The sequence below is a fragment of the Populus trichocarpa genome, chromosome 1, assembly GCF_000002775.5.
Source record: "Populus trichocarpa isolate Nisqually-1 chromosome 1, P.trichocarpa_v4.1, whole genome shotgun sequence".
NCBI classification, from domain to species: Eukaryota; Viridiplantae; Streptophyta; class Magnoliopsida; order Malpighiales; family Salicaceae; genus Populus; species Populus trichocarpa.
Genome location: NC_037285.2, coordinates 16,253,491 through 16,267,467, shown reverse-complemented (window position 1 = coordinate 16,267,467; position 13,977 = coordinate 16,253,491). Strand labels below are relative to the sequence as shown.

The 13,977-nt window shown below is 33.4% G+C and overlaps 2 protein-coding genes across 2 annotated transcripts; both read left to right on the top strand.

The window, feature by feature from the left end:
- The first annotated feature begins 1,546 nt into the window (after positions 1 to 1,546).
- On the top strand, positions 1,547 to 3,464 carry LOC7475070 (glyoxylate/hydroxypyruvate/pyruvate reductase 2KGR). Its single transcript, XM_002299676.4, has 2 exons — positions 1,547 to 2,167; positions 2,751 to 3,464. Exons 1-2 carry the CDS (start codon positions 1,661 to 1,663, stop codon positions 3,267 to 3,269), a joined length of 1,026 nt encoding a protein of 341 aa, XP_002299712.3. The 5' UTR covers positions 1,547 to 1,660; the 3' UTR covers positions 3,270 to 3,464.
- Positions 3,465 to 10,608: 7,144 nt separating this feature from the next.
- LOC7475069 (uncharacterized) lies at positions 10,609 to 13,977 on the top strand. The gene is made up of 3 exons (XM_024602062.2): positions 10,609 to 11,590; positions 12,965 to 13,150; positions 13,403 to 13,977. The coding sequence occupies exons 1-3, from the start codon at positions 11,126 to 11,128 to the stop codon at positions 13,679 to 13,681; spliced, it is 930 nt and encodes a 309-aa protein (XP_024457830.1). The 5' UTR covers positions 10,609 to 11,125; the 3' UTR covers positions 13,682 to 13,977.

The window sequence follows — 13,977 nt, the reverse complement described above, 5'->3', positions numbered from 1 at the left end:
TGATTTGTTTGCAACAAGATTCACTCTCTCAAATAGTAGATTATATAATTGAAAACTATAATCTCTATAGTTCACTCAATAGCATTTAGTATGATTGAATGTGTGTAAGTGTAATGATTGTGAGATCTTATACTTTTGTGTTAGAATATAAAGATTTAATTTTACACAACTTAAAGCATGTTAGGATTGGTGATTTCTAGTTTGTTTTTCTTTTGGAATAACTTCTATATAATGCATGTTCAAATCTCTCTTTAATTTTGCATAAAAGAGAGTTATATATATGTTTCCAAAAGAAACTAAGTGCTTATAGTTGTTAGAATGCCTCTAACATCTAAAGCAGTCGATCGATTCAAATGACCATATCATTCGGTCGACCAGTTCCTGCAAAATTCTTAGGTGTTTATCACTTGGTATGCCCAAACGGTCGTTTGGTTCAACTTAAAAACTAGTTTTGAAGTTTCAAACTTGGTGAAACTTAAACTGATTAAGTGTAATCAATCATATTTATACATGCAATGCGAAGCATGTGAGTTCATTTTAGTTTTCTATTGAGTAAAATATAAATATTTAATAATAAGCTCTAAAATGAATCATTAATAGTGAAGTCTTCATTTGTTTTGCATCTTAGACTTGTTGAATCATTAATAGTGAAGTCTTCATTTGTTTTGCATCTTAGACTTGTTGATGAATTTCTTCATTCAATTCCATATGCTTGTTGATGTGATTTTCATATAAAACATGCTTAAACTTCATTTTATTCAAGCATATTATTAATTTATTTTATGTTTAATTGTTATCATCAAAATAGAAGATATTATAAATATTAATGTATGACTCATAGGTCAATAGTTGTGTCACTAATGTGGAGAAGATAGGTAGGCAAAGGGAGAGAAGAAAAAGAAAAAAGGCAATATTGCTCTATCATTGCTGAGAAAGAGAGGAAAAGAAGGAGAAATACTGTGGTAGCCATGTCGTCTAGGCATAAGAGAATAGGGGAAAGAAAGAAAGAAAGAAAGAAAATAAATACAATATGCGAGAATCCACAATGCTAATGGGTCAGTATCCACAATAGAATGAACAGTAACATAACAATACATTTTAATTTTTATTGTAATTGTAAAATTTCAGGATTTTCTAAATAAAAATTTCAAACTCGTGTCATTATCTTTTGACTATAAAAATAAAATGTAAAGTCAACTATTATTTAATCTCTAAATAATGTATCTTCCTTCTTCTTTATGTTAAATGAACATCAACAACTTCTCAACAACTTCTCACTATGCTCCTTAAAGCTTTCTGTTTATTGAATAAGTCAAGATATAATAATTTCTAGCTACAAATTTAATCTTTTTTATACATATTTATGATGTTAAAGAAAATCTATAAAAAAATACTTTTTTACTAGAATAAAAAATTATTTAGAAAATTGATTCTGAACAAAGAAATGTAATTTCAAAATTATGAATTTGGAACCAAATTCATGGATTATAGAAATACGAGAACAAAAGAACATGATATTGTGATTGAAAAACTAAAGTATTTCTCTATTGCCCTAGTCTCTCCAAAACGTAGCATACAATGTTAACTGTATCGTTCTGGTTTTGCACAGATTTGACATGTCGTTTGAGGAGGTCCCCAACCATGTTAACTGACTTTCAAAATGGAAACGAACCACCACACAACCCAACAAACAGAAAAGGAGAAGAACCCTAACCTTGAAAAAATCTCAGGCATAAAAATGAAGTCCATTGGAGTCCTAATGACTTGTCCGATGCACAAATACCTAGAACAACAGCTAGAAACCCACTTCAATCTCTTCAAACTATGGCACTGCAACTCCTCAATAACTGAATTCTTGAAAACCCATCAAGGAAACACAATCAGAGCAGTAGTGGGTAACACTGAGATTGGTGCAGATGTGGAACTAATTGCGTCATTGCCAAGTTTGGAAATTGTTGCCAGTTACAGTGTAGGATTGGATAAAATTGATTTGAGAAAGTGTGAAGAGAAAGGGATTAGAGTTGCTAATACCCCTGATGTTTTGACTGATGATGTTGCTGACTTAGCAATTGGGTTGATATTGGGGGTTTTGAGGGGGATTTGTGCTTCTGATGCTTACGTCAGGATTGGCAAGTGGAAGGATGCTGATTTTGGATTGGCAACAAAGGTCGACTAAGCTCTCTCTCCCTCTCTCTCTCTTCTTCTTTTTTTTGGTTATTTATCAGCATTTTAATATTGATTTTGTGTGATGTGGATTGCTGTCTTTGGATTCTTGGATTGATAATTGGTGAATGGAAGGTACAGGCTTGTTAGATATGAAAATCTCGTATAGCTTGAGGAATTCTGTAGATTGTATCATTCGTAACTTACAAGATTAGTTTCCTTTACGTTTGTACGTCTAGCATTACAGATCTCATGTTTTGTTTGAAGTCACTTGCTGTCTCTCTTGATTTGAATCCTGGTATAGAATGATAACTAGGAGGTTATGTCCAGAAAGGACCACGATTCGTTACGAGAATCATTTTTTGGTTACAATTGACTGGGAGAAACTATATACATCACGAATTCTTTGTGCCCTGCTAGTAGAGAGCTGACATTATGGAAGGAGTTGGATAAACTCCATGCCATGAACACTGCAGAAATTCAAAATGCTTGAGTGGACAAATTGGAAGCTGAATTGACTGTCCTCCCCTTGTAGTTTTATATGGAGTTTGAATTTTGTTCGTTGATATATTTCCTTTCCCTTTCAGTTTAGTGGTAAATCAGTTGGCATCGTTGGGTTGGGCAGAATTGGTACAGCTATTGCGAAGAGAGCTGAAGCTTTTGGTTGCTCCATAAGTTACTTCTCCAGGTCACAAAAACCATTTGCAAACTACAAATTCTACTCGAACATTATTGACTTGGCCACCAGTTGCCAAATCCTCATCGTGGCTTGTGCTTTGACAGAGGAAACCCGCCATATTATCAATCGCGAAGTCATTGATGCTCTGGGTCCAAAGGGCATTCTAATAAACATTGGACGGGGTGCTCACGTGGATGAAACTGAGCTTGTGTCTGCATTGCTTGAAGGTCGGCTAGGTGGCGCAGGGCTTGATGTGTATGAAAATGAGCCTGATGTACCTGAAGAATTGCTCGGTCTTGGCAATGTTGTCCTCCAGCCTCATGTGGGATCTGACACTGTAGAAACCAGCGACGCAATGGCAGACCTTGTCATTTCAAACTTGAAGGCACACTTTAGCAAAAAGTCCCTGTTGACTCCAGTTATATGATGGTTATGCCAAAGACAAGGCTTGAGTCAGGTGCTCATGTAGATTTCCTTCGATTCTCCAGATTTTTGTCATGTCTACATCGCTAGAAGCTCTGTCCATGATTTTCTAGCATATTGAAAAGTCCATTTGAGCTCATATTGGTTGTTAGCTACGAAATTTAATGAAGTTAGTAGCCCAATTGGCAGTCTCCAGGAATCACCCAGTACCTCCAAGGAGATTGGCAAGTCGCAACCATTGGTTGTTTGCTAACTAGAACTAGTTCACAAAATCATGGGGAAAAAACCATAAAAGACGAGGAAAAATGTGAAAGCGCAATGATAATGGTGAACATCATGATCACTAGCTGTCATATTTACATGAAAAGATCAGTGCAACTGCCCTGTGGCCTCTTTTTTGTTCTTTTTCACTTCTACTATTCTGAAGTACCTATTTTCCTCCCTTCCACTTGCCTCTATGGAACTTTCTTGGCAATCAAATGCAGAGACTTAATCAATCAGGGAGAAGAAGCTCCTTCGAAGATTAGGAAATTGAGGGTCTCCAATGTTAACTAGATAAAAGTCCCTTTAGAATTAGTGAAAAAAACAAGAAAAATTTGAACCCACCACACATGGCCATCCCCCTCCATATCTCAGGTCAAACTCCTGCCAATCACACCACAAATGAATCAGCTGAAAGAGCATTTTCTAACACACAATCGAATAGATTAAAATTGAATGAGAATAACATTATAAAAAAAAAATGAAAGAAATATAAAGATCACTTACCATTATAACAAATGTTGAAGGATGAACTAAAAAAAATCAATTTTAAAAAGGACAAAAATATTTGACTCGAGTCAGCATGCCAAATTTGTAGCCCAATCATGAGATTGAGATAACTCCACACAAAGAAATTGAATAAAATAATAGAGGTTAACTCTCAAGCAAACTAAATAATGAAATAAAAAAATAAAAAAAATCAATTTTAAAAAAAAACTCAAGTCAACCTAGGTTAACTAGACTAACTTGCGACCTAATATATGAGATCGGGATAACCCCACAAAAAAAAAAGCATAAAAAATCATGAAGTTCAAGACCTAATAACCTAATGTCAAATGATAAAATTGAAAAGAAAAAAAAAATTTAAAAAAAGAACTTAAAACAACTGAAGTTAAATTAGGTTAATTTTTAAAATTTGTGACTCAAGTTATTGGATCGAGATTACGCCATAGAAGGCAAACACAAAAAAATCACGAAGCAAAATTTCTAATCATTTAAAATTAAAACCACAAAAGAAATAGCAATCAAAATAATAAGGATAAAATATGGTATAAAAACTAAATAAAAGAAAACAATGGGGGACTAAATTGAAAAATAAAATCAATCAAGAAAAGGATACAAAAAAATAGCAATCAAAAGAATGAGGACCAAATTGGATAAAAACTTAAATGAAATAAAATGTTGATGGATGAAATTGAAAAAAAATAATCAAGAAATGATAAAAACAATAGCAATAAAAAATATAAGGACCAAATTTAACACAAAAATTAAATGTTGATGGATTAAATTGAAAAAAAATCAACTTGAAAAAGAATTAAAAATAAAACAAATAACAATCAAAAGAATAAGGATTAAAATCGATACAAATACAAACTGACATGACACATTTAATTTTTGAAAGGGCTGGCATGAAATCTAAGGTGAGGAGAGAGAAAAGAGGGAGGAAAAGAAAAGAAATCCACCAGAGACCAACCGCTGCTACGTCGTGCACACGTACCTGACCACCATGAAGAGGATAACGCAATGTTTTCAACGCCATCACGAAAGGTGACGTTTGATCTCTAGAAGATGCCACACACGCCGTCCAAAAAGCGTGGGCGGCTCCAACTCACTGCATGCGCCAACCACTTTTATTTTTTAAGTATATTTATATTAGTTAAAAGATGAAATTGTCTCTCATTTAAATTGATTATAACTAAAAAAAACTATGATGAAAATACAAAAAAAGCCCTTGAATTTCAATTTTGTTTTTTTTTTCTTTTAAGGGTAACGTAATCATTTCACTGTGCAATCATAGCATTAACATACCAAAAAGCCTCTTGATCGCAACTTTAGTTCTCTTATTTTTAAGTGTATTTAAGGACTGATTTACTCCCCCCAATCAATATAATAATGACAAATGAACCTTATAGAAAAACTATTTTACTCCCAATAGCTAGTCAACTGATCTTATTTGAGAATGATAAAATGGTCATTTCAGTGTTCCAGTCCATAATGAATTGTGTCTTGGTGCATAGTCAAAAACTAATCTCTTCTAGCTTTTGTGTTTAGTTAGGTTTGTTTTCTAAATAATAACCTATTTTTATTAAAAAAGAGATTAAAGCCTACCATTTTTTTTTGAAAATTTGTTTCAATTCCAATTTTAACTATGAATAAACATATATAAAATGATGAATTTTCTTTTTAATTTGATGATATTTAAGTGATGGAGGTTTTTGTAACAAAAGCATTGATTATGAGAAGATAGTTAGGTGGTGGTTAATGAATGATGTTTGGATGATGGTGGTTGTTGTTGTAATTGTGGTGACGACTCTGATGAGATAGTGAAATGAGGATGATCGATGAAGGTGTTAATGAAAAAAATTAAAAGTGATTATTTTTATAAATAATTTAAATAATTATATTAAATTTAAAGATATTATACATCACTTCTAATAAATCAATATACTTCCTTAAAAGAGGAAAAAAAACAATGATTTCTTCTGACTATATTGAAAACACCATTGAATTAAAGTCATTATCATTCCATTAATTATATTATTAAATTATTTTCATACACAATATTGGGTTCAATTATAAAAGGCAGAAGAAAGTTCAAGTGATGAAGATGGACAGCACAGATTTTCATGCATAAAAATCAACAAGAAATCATAAATTCATCAAAGCTCAATCTACAGAGGTTCAACATAACCAGTAAGTGGCCCAACATAGTATTTTAATAATGTCCCATCCACAGCACGCGGGCGCGGTAGTGGATTTTACTTTTTAGACTTTTAGCAACTTGTCTCGCACTTTCTTTTTTTGTCCTTCTCATTCACTTAGCATAAAGGGACTTGTTCCATCTTCTTCATCTGGGTTTGATTTTTTTTTGCATGTTTTTTTTATAGTGCTTTACCTATTTATTAGGCTTGTAGAGTGTTTAATGAGTTCAAAAATTAATTGTAATATGCGTAAATTGATTCGAATACTCTGGGTTATAAAAAAAAAACAAAAAAAATATACTTAAAAATAGTGAAATCTAGAAAACAAATTTCTGTAGCTCTAGGAATCAAGAGCACTGTGAATTGTAATAGTCAAGTTACGATTTTACTTTACTCCTCGTAACAGAAACATTTAGCTTGAATAATAGAGATAACAGGGTTTTATTATTATTATTATTATTATTATTATTATTATTAGTTATTGAACGGTTAAAATACAGCATAACACTCTTTAATTTAATTTTTATTTGAATTTGATTTGTAATTTTTTAATTGTTATTTTATTTTGTTTTGTTTTTTTATCCTTTTGTATAATAGATTTTTGTTTTTCAATTTCATCATTTAATGTTTGATTTATTTAGGATTAAGTTTCGTGAATTTTTCATATATAGTGCTTCTGTTTTAATGACTCGGATTATGGGTTTGAATAGTTGACACGAGTTGACATTTTTTTTTTGAGTTATTTTTTTATTTTATCATTCAATATTAATTTTTTTAAAAAAAATTAGCTTTATGATTTTCTTTGGTTTATATTCTATCAAGTTATCTTATTCTTATGACTTAGACAGCAAGTTTTGAGGGTTAACCTGAGATGACTCGCCTCTTATTACCCAGGTTATATGTTATTACGCTATTTCAGATTGACTTAGACCAAGTTTTTTTTTATTCATTTTATTCAATTTTGTAATTTCAATTTTTTTTTTCAAGCTATTGTTATCGTATTTTTTTTATTTTGATCTATTTATTATTATTAGCTATTTTTTTATTGTTTAATTCAATTTATTATATTATATTAAGACTATAACCCCAAACGTTAAGTAAAAAAATAAAACAAATACGCGACGTAACATGATCCACGTCATTATTTATTTCTCATATTCGATCGTCTCTTCTTGGACTAGCTAATGGTCACCGCTCAGCACCTCTAGGGGTCCCCACTAACGTCGTCGTCGTCTCTTTATTATCATCACTATTTGGCAGTGATTGCTTTAGGCTAGCCCATGGTGACTTGATTGGTCTTTGATCAGCAGTGCCTAGCAAAGGTGCCTCAGACTTTAGTAACGACAACTGCAGGGATTTTTGTAACAATTAATAAAAATAATAATAATAATAATAATAATAATTGATGCTTCAGAGATAAAAGGATAGCTGAAGTACACCTGTAGTGAAACATCTTGAAATGTTTTTTTTTTTTTTTCCTGTCGGCAATCAGTGACTTCTGATATGTCTGTGACTGAGATACGGCGAGGTATAGTTGAGTTTTTTCCTACAAAGACTTTGCTAAAATTCTCATGGAAGCTCAAAACAAGGTAAAATGTCAATAACCAGTCGCTTTTTAGCCGTTTGAATCCCCAAGAGTCTATGGGCCAATGGCAGGCTCGTGGGTTATTTTGATAGTCGTACGAGCAGCAATCTTCGACTCTGTGATTCCTAAGATGGGTACAAGAGTGTTTCTGGGATCATTTCAATATCATTTTATTTACATTATCTTTGATTGGATGCTATACCGCAGGGGTGTTCATGAAGCTCATAAAAACTTCGTGTGGATGGGGGCTCAATTCGGGGATGATATTGAGCTAGAGATGTGGGTGTTATCTATAAAATAACATTTTAATGGTTAAGTTAGTGTTGTGTTCGAAGGATGTGTTTGTTTTATCAGAAAAAATATAAAGATAGTAATTGAAAAATTAATAAGGAGTAGCTCATTATAAATTACAAATAGGTGACATGAATAATAAACTAGATAGAAAAAGAAAAAAGAAAGGGAAGAAAGTGAAGGAAAGGATGAAAAAATCCAATTGAATTGAGCTTAAAAGAGTCCAACCGAACCTAAAAATAGCCGAACCCAACCTAACATGGGCTCAGTTACGTTCAGTTTGACTTAGTAAAAACAACCTCCATGTTAGGCTCAGTTTAACCGGTGGTCAAACCAAGTCTAAAAGAGTTGAACTGAGCCCAAAAAGAGTTAGGATCATTGACTCTCGGGTTAACGTAACAATGAAAGTGGTTATTATTATAATTTTAAAACTCGATTCAATAATCAACTCGATACCAATCATGGGTCCGGTCGACCATGCACTAAACATCTTTGAGATTTGTTTAAGCATCTCAAATATTCATAATCATTTACAGAGTTATTGGGTACCAATCATCTCCAACCTCACTATTTTGTTCTCTCCAACTTGTTCTCACTGTTTTTGACAAGTCTCAAGGTGCTTATCTTCATGGTTGAGTTTGAAGGGTGAACTTGCTTTCCTGTCAAGAAATTTAAACACGCAAGCAAACAAGTTTAGAAGAAACTAATTGCTTGTATTTATTAGGAGGTCATTAATTAGTGTTTGTTTTTAGGGTTATTAATTAATTAAGGTTAGCGATCGATTAGTGCTAGTGTTTAGTTTATTTTTTAGATTTAAGGTTATGTTTATGATTAGAATATTGCTTAGAGTTTGTATTTGTATTTGAGTTTAATTTTTTATTTTTTCAGTCACCATTACCAATTGCATTTTTTATTTTTTTAAAATCACTGCTTTCACAAAAATGATACAGGGCTGTAGGTAATTTACATAGTTTTGAAATTCGGCCTGGCCTAGCGGGTCGACCCAGGACTGGAACCGGGCCGAGTTTTAGAAAAAATAGAGAAAGTTAAAATCCAGGATGACCCGATTAAAAACCCGGTTGCAACTAGTTGATTTTTGTTTTGTTTTTTTTACTAAAACAACGTCATTTTGATTTTTTTAAAAAATAAAATTGACCCGGATAACCTGGTCAAAACCTGAAATCCAAACCTTGAATCAGAGCGAGTTTAAAAACTATGATGATTTACATAGAGTTTGAATAGAGAACCATAAACAAATGAATAAATTAATACAAGGGAAAGACACCCTGTTTATGAAAGAGATGGGAAATGAAATAACACAACCGCTGTGACTAATCTTCTAGAAGGTATATAATACATGGTAGGGCATTCCACATAATCAAGCATGCCTTGAATTAAGATTCCAAGGTTTTTATTAAATTTTATTAGTATTGGATCCATGATAAACTCTAAACAGATAAAAAATAAAAAAATATCAAAACAAAATTATTATATTTACTCAGTGTTTGTTCTAACTATTTTTTTTTTTTTGGTGAAGCACTGTATTTATGTTTTCATCAATGCAAAAATAGTTCAAAAAAATTGCAGTGGTACTAGTCCGATAATTCATACCATACAACTCAACTCAAGGATCGACTTAATACCCGTCATGGATCAATTTGATTGTTAAGCTAGGTTAATATAAAGGTAAAAATAGTTATTATTTTAGTTTTAAAACTCAACTTGAGGGTTGATCCGGGACTAGATTCAAGTTACAAGTCGAGTTGACTATTGACCCGGGTCAATATAAGAATATAAATAGTTAATATTATAGTTTTAAAATCCGATTTGAGTATCGACCTAAGATAAGGTTCGAGTCACAACTTGAGAGGGTTAACCCGGGTTGATCTAAATTGAAGAAAAAAATCAAAGCAACCTCGTTTTGACTAAAAAATATATAAAAAAAATCAATGAATTTTTTAACAGTGTTTTATCTCGGGCTAACCAGGTTGTAGTTCCGAATCATGTCAAATTAATCTTTCCTCTATTTTTCAAAACAATCTAGGGTTAGCCGAATCTCGTTTAGTATCCAACAAACACAAAATAAATCAAATTGTCCATTTCAATCTAGAGCACACAAAACATAAAATAAGATTTATCCACTACTATATATATATTAACAGCAAAAACAAAAAACAAAACCAAAATATATAATAAATCAGAGTAAATTAAGAATATTTGAAAAAACATACTCAGGCCAGTAACCATAAAAAAATATTTAAAATCCACCAAAGGCCTTGAGCTGGAACAAGACACAAACAAGAAACGAATCAAATTAGGTGCGTAGTCAAGACCACAATAAAAGAAAGAAGGAAGGAAAAGGCATGGCAACCAAATATTGCATTAGAATAACATGTTAGCCTGCCGACACTTTGCCGAACCTGAGGCTCTGTCATAGGCTCCTCCAATCCAAGCCTAATTTAACATGCAAAGCCTACTACTACTCATTGGGTTGTTGATAAAAAGAAAGTATCTACCTCCAACACAAGTTTCATCTCATGCACTGAGAGAAAAACAGCTAGACAGATAACAGAGAGAAGTGACCCTGTGGCTGTGTTGTCACTATAGCTATAAAGCGTAAACAGTTCTAGTGCCCTTACTATCTTTTTTGTGTGTGTCGCCAGTGCTTGTTTCAAGAACTTTGTGTCTTAAAAGAGTTTTCCATTAAGAGTCTAGATTACTGTGATCATTCCAGGTTCTGGGTTCCTGCTCAAATTTCCATTTCTTGATTCTTCACAAGCTACCAGGTCATTTCTATCAGTATATGCTATTGTTTTGCTTAGTTTCTCACTAAAAAGGTACAGACATCTCCAGTTTCCTGTAGTATTGAATCAGTTGTACTGGTTTTTGGATTGGTTGTTGAAGTCCTTATCTCAAAATTTGGAAATGTTTCCGAGTGGAAACATATAAGCTCAACTCTCTTGTCTCATTACTTTCATTGTTTATAGTGTCTAAAACTAGGAAAGACGCTGTTGTTTTACAATGCTTTCCGCAAAATCTGAATCTGATATTACTAGTTTAGCTCCATCTTCACCTTCAAGGTCTCCAAAACGTCCTGTATATTTCGTACAAAGCCCTTCAAGGGACTCACATGATGGAGACAAGTCGTCTTCTATGCAACCAAGTCCAATGGAGTCACCTTCACACCCTTCTTATGGTCGCCACTCAAGGAACTCGTCGGCTAGTAGGTTTTCAGGGATCTTTAGGTCCTCTTCAGGGAGAAAAAGTGGTAGTAGGAAAAGAAATGATAATAAGGGGTGGAATGATAAGGGGTGGCCTGAGTGTAATGTTATCATGGAAGAAGGGAACTATGATGATGAGGATAAAGCGTTTACCAGAAGGTTTCAGGCCTTGATTGCTCTGTTAAGTTTTGTGTTTTTGTTTACAGTTTTTTGCTTGATTATATGGGGTGCTAGCAGGCCTTACAAAGCAGAGATTACAGTCAAGGTATGCCAGTTTTAAGTTTCATTTCTCTGATTATTTGGTCTGCTTAATACAGTCATTAGAACAAACATTTTCTCGCCGAAAATTGAACTTTGAAAGTGGATTAGAATGGACATTACTGTAAATTAATGCTGCTGTACCTTTTCTGCAACTGTTATACAAGCATTTATTTCATCAGGTTGAATCAATGTTGCAATAAGTTATTCATTTTGAAATAATTGGGCTGTTTAAAGCTCTAGGGAACAGATAAAGTATAAATACAATAAATAGTTGGAATTTGGTACAGATGCCACAAAGAAAATTTGACTTCACTTTAACTATTTGCTTAACATTTTCATTTCTTATTATACAATTGACCGTCTAGAGTTTGTAAGCACCATTGATTTGTCTATGGATCTAGTTCAATTGTCTGATCGAGTACATGTATGGTGACTGCTGTACAATTTCAAGCATTGTTATAAAGATAGGATATAAAGAAGAAGAAGAAGAAAAGGAAGAATCTGATGTCTAGTATTTAATCAGAAAGTGTATGATAGGGACCTTATACATGTAGCTTTCCACTTGGTCGTATTTTCATCCATAACTACTTCTAGAATCTGTGGAGATGTATAGGAACTTGGAAACTAGCAGCCAATGGTTAATTCTCTGGAGATGGTCAATAGTACAATGCATGTAGTTAAAGCTGATTGTTTTTTGACAAAAGGCCCACACCCATGCATGTTCCTTGGATCCACTATCTTCTATATATGTCAAGATTGTCTTCATTTAGACAAAATTGATCTGATGTAAAGAAGCCTCAGTCAAATATGTTTGCTTAGAGAGGATATTTTGCATGATTGCTTAGTGAGGATATCTATCCCTGCTCTAGTTCAGGTCATTGTCTTTTTTTTTTCGTTGTTACTATGTCCAGACAATGAAAAATGTTGTGGAAGGCCATCTTTCTGAATAACTAGGACTTGAAACTCCCTGTACATACAGCTGAATAGTTGAATCAACCAGCTGAATTCTGTGATCAAAAGGACCAACACAGAGTTATTGTGCCACCCTAATTGGATTTAAAATCTATATCTGGGGCTTGTACTTGCTGAGATTCATCATCAACCTTTAAAAGCCATTTCTTTGTATCATATTCCTGTCTTCTTTGGAAGATTCTTAGAGTTTGTGATTAGTGTGGTTCAGCTAGTCAGAGGGAGTCATTGTATTTGAAGCCTCGATAATATTTCTATGAATTAGCCTTGGATGGTCCCAAACATATCTCCATTACAGGATGAATTAAGCCGTTTAGTGTGTGTCACTCACTAGCTAATCAATGTGGTTCTTGAGGTAACATGTTTCTCTGTTGAAGTTCATTTCTAATGGAAAATCTGATTCTTGCAGAGCTTGGTCGTAAATAATTTTTATGTTGGGGAAGGTACTGACTCCTCTGGTGTTCCTACAAAGCTGCTTACAGTGAATGGTTCATTAAGGATGAGTGTTTACAACCCTGCTACACTATTTGGCATTCATGTCAGCTCCACACCAATCAATCTTGTATACTCAGAGGTCCCCATCGCAACTGGTCAGGTACAATCCTTTGCATTACCATGTAATAATATTTAATCCAAATCAGTGAGGATTCGATGGATTCGGGAATAGACCCTTCAAAGCCAATAGAACTTAAAATGTTTTGAAATTATGTCAAGAAACTTATGCTTTGTGTTGCAAGTTTGAAGTGATTGCATGATGTCTCTTTGCATTCCTCCAATAAGAGAGCTTGGTCTCTAATTGGTATCAAAATCAATAATGAGTGTTACTGATTTCCCTTTAATGCCGCAGTTGAAGAAATACTATCAGCCAAGAAAGAGTCGCAGGACTGTATCAGTGATTGTGGAAGGAAATAAGGTTCCTTTGTATGGAGCTGGATCAAGTCTAACAGTTTCACAAACTGGTATTGTAGTTCCATTGACACTGAAATTTGATATTAAATCACGAGGCAATGTGGTAGGAAAGCTGGTCAGGACAAAGCATCGAAGACAAATTTCCTGCCCCTTGGTCATTGATTCTAGCAGCTCTAAACCTATCAAGTTCAAGAAAAATACATGCACCTATGATTGAGGTCCTTCTGCCATGCTGCGAACTATGGCGGTGATGGCTCTGTGGTATCACTCTGTGAATACAGCATCTTGAGTTGCTGTGCTTGCATGAATTCCATTTTATTGAAGAGAGAAATCGATTCAAGTGAAATTTCCCTCTTTCATTCTCGGCTTGTTCCCTTGTTTAAGATATGTGGTAATAAATGTGTATTTGTATGAATGTGTGCATACTGTATGAAAGAGCCGAAAGTGATAGATGTAAGAAAGATTGCATGTATATTGTTTCGAAGTGAGATTAATGTTGTTGTTGAACGAAAA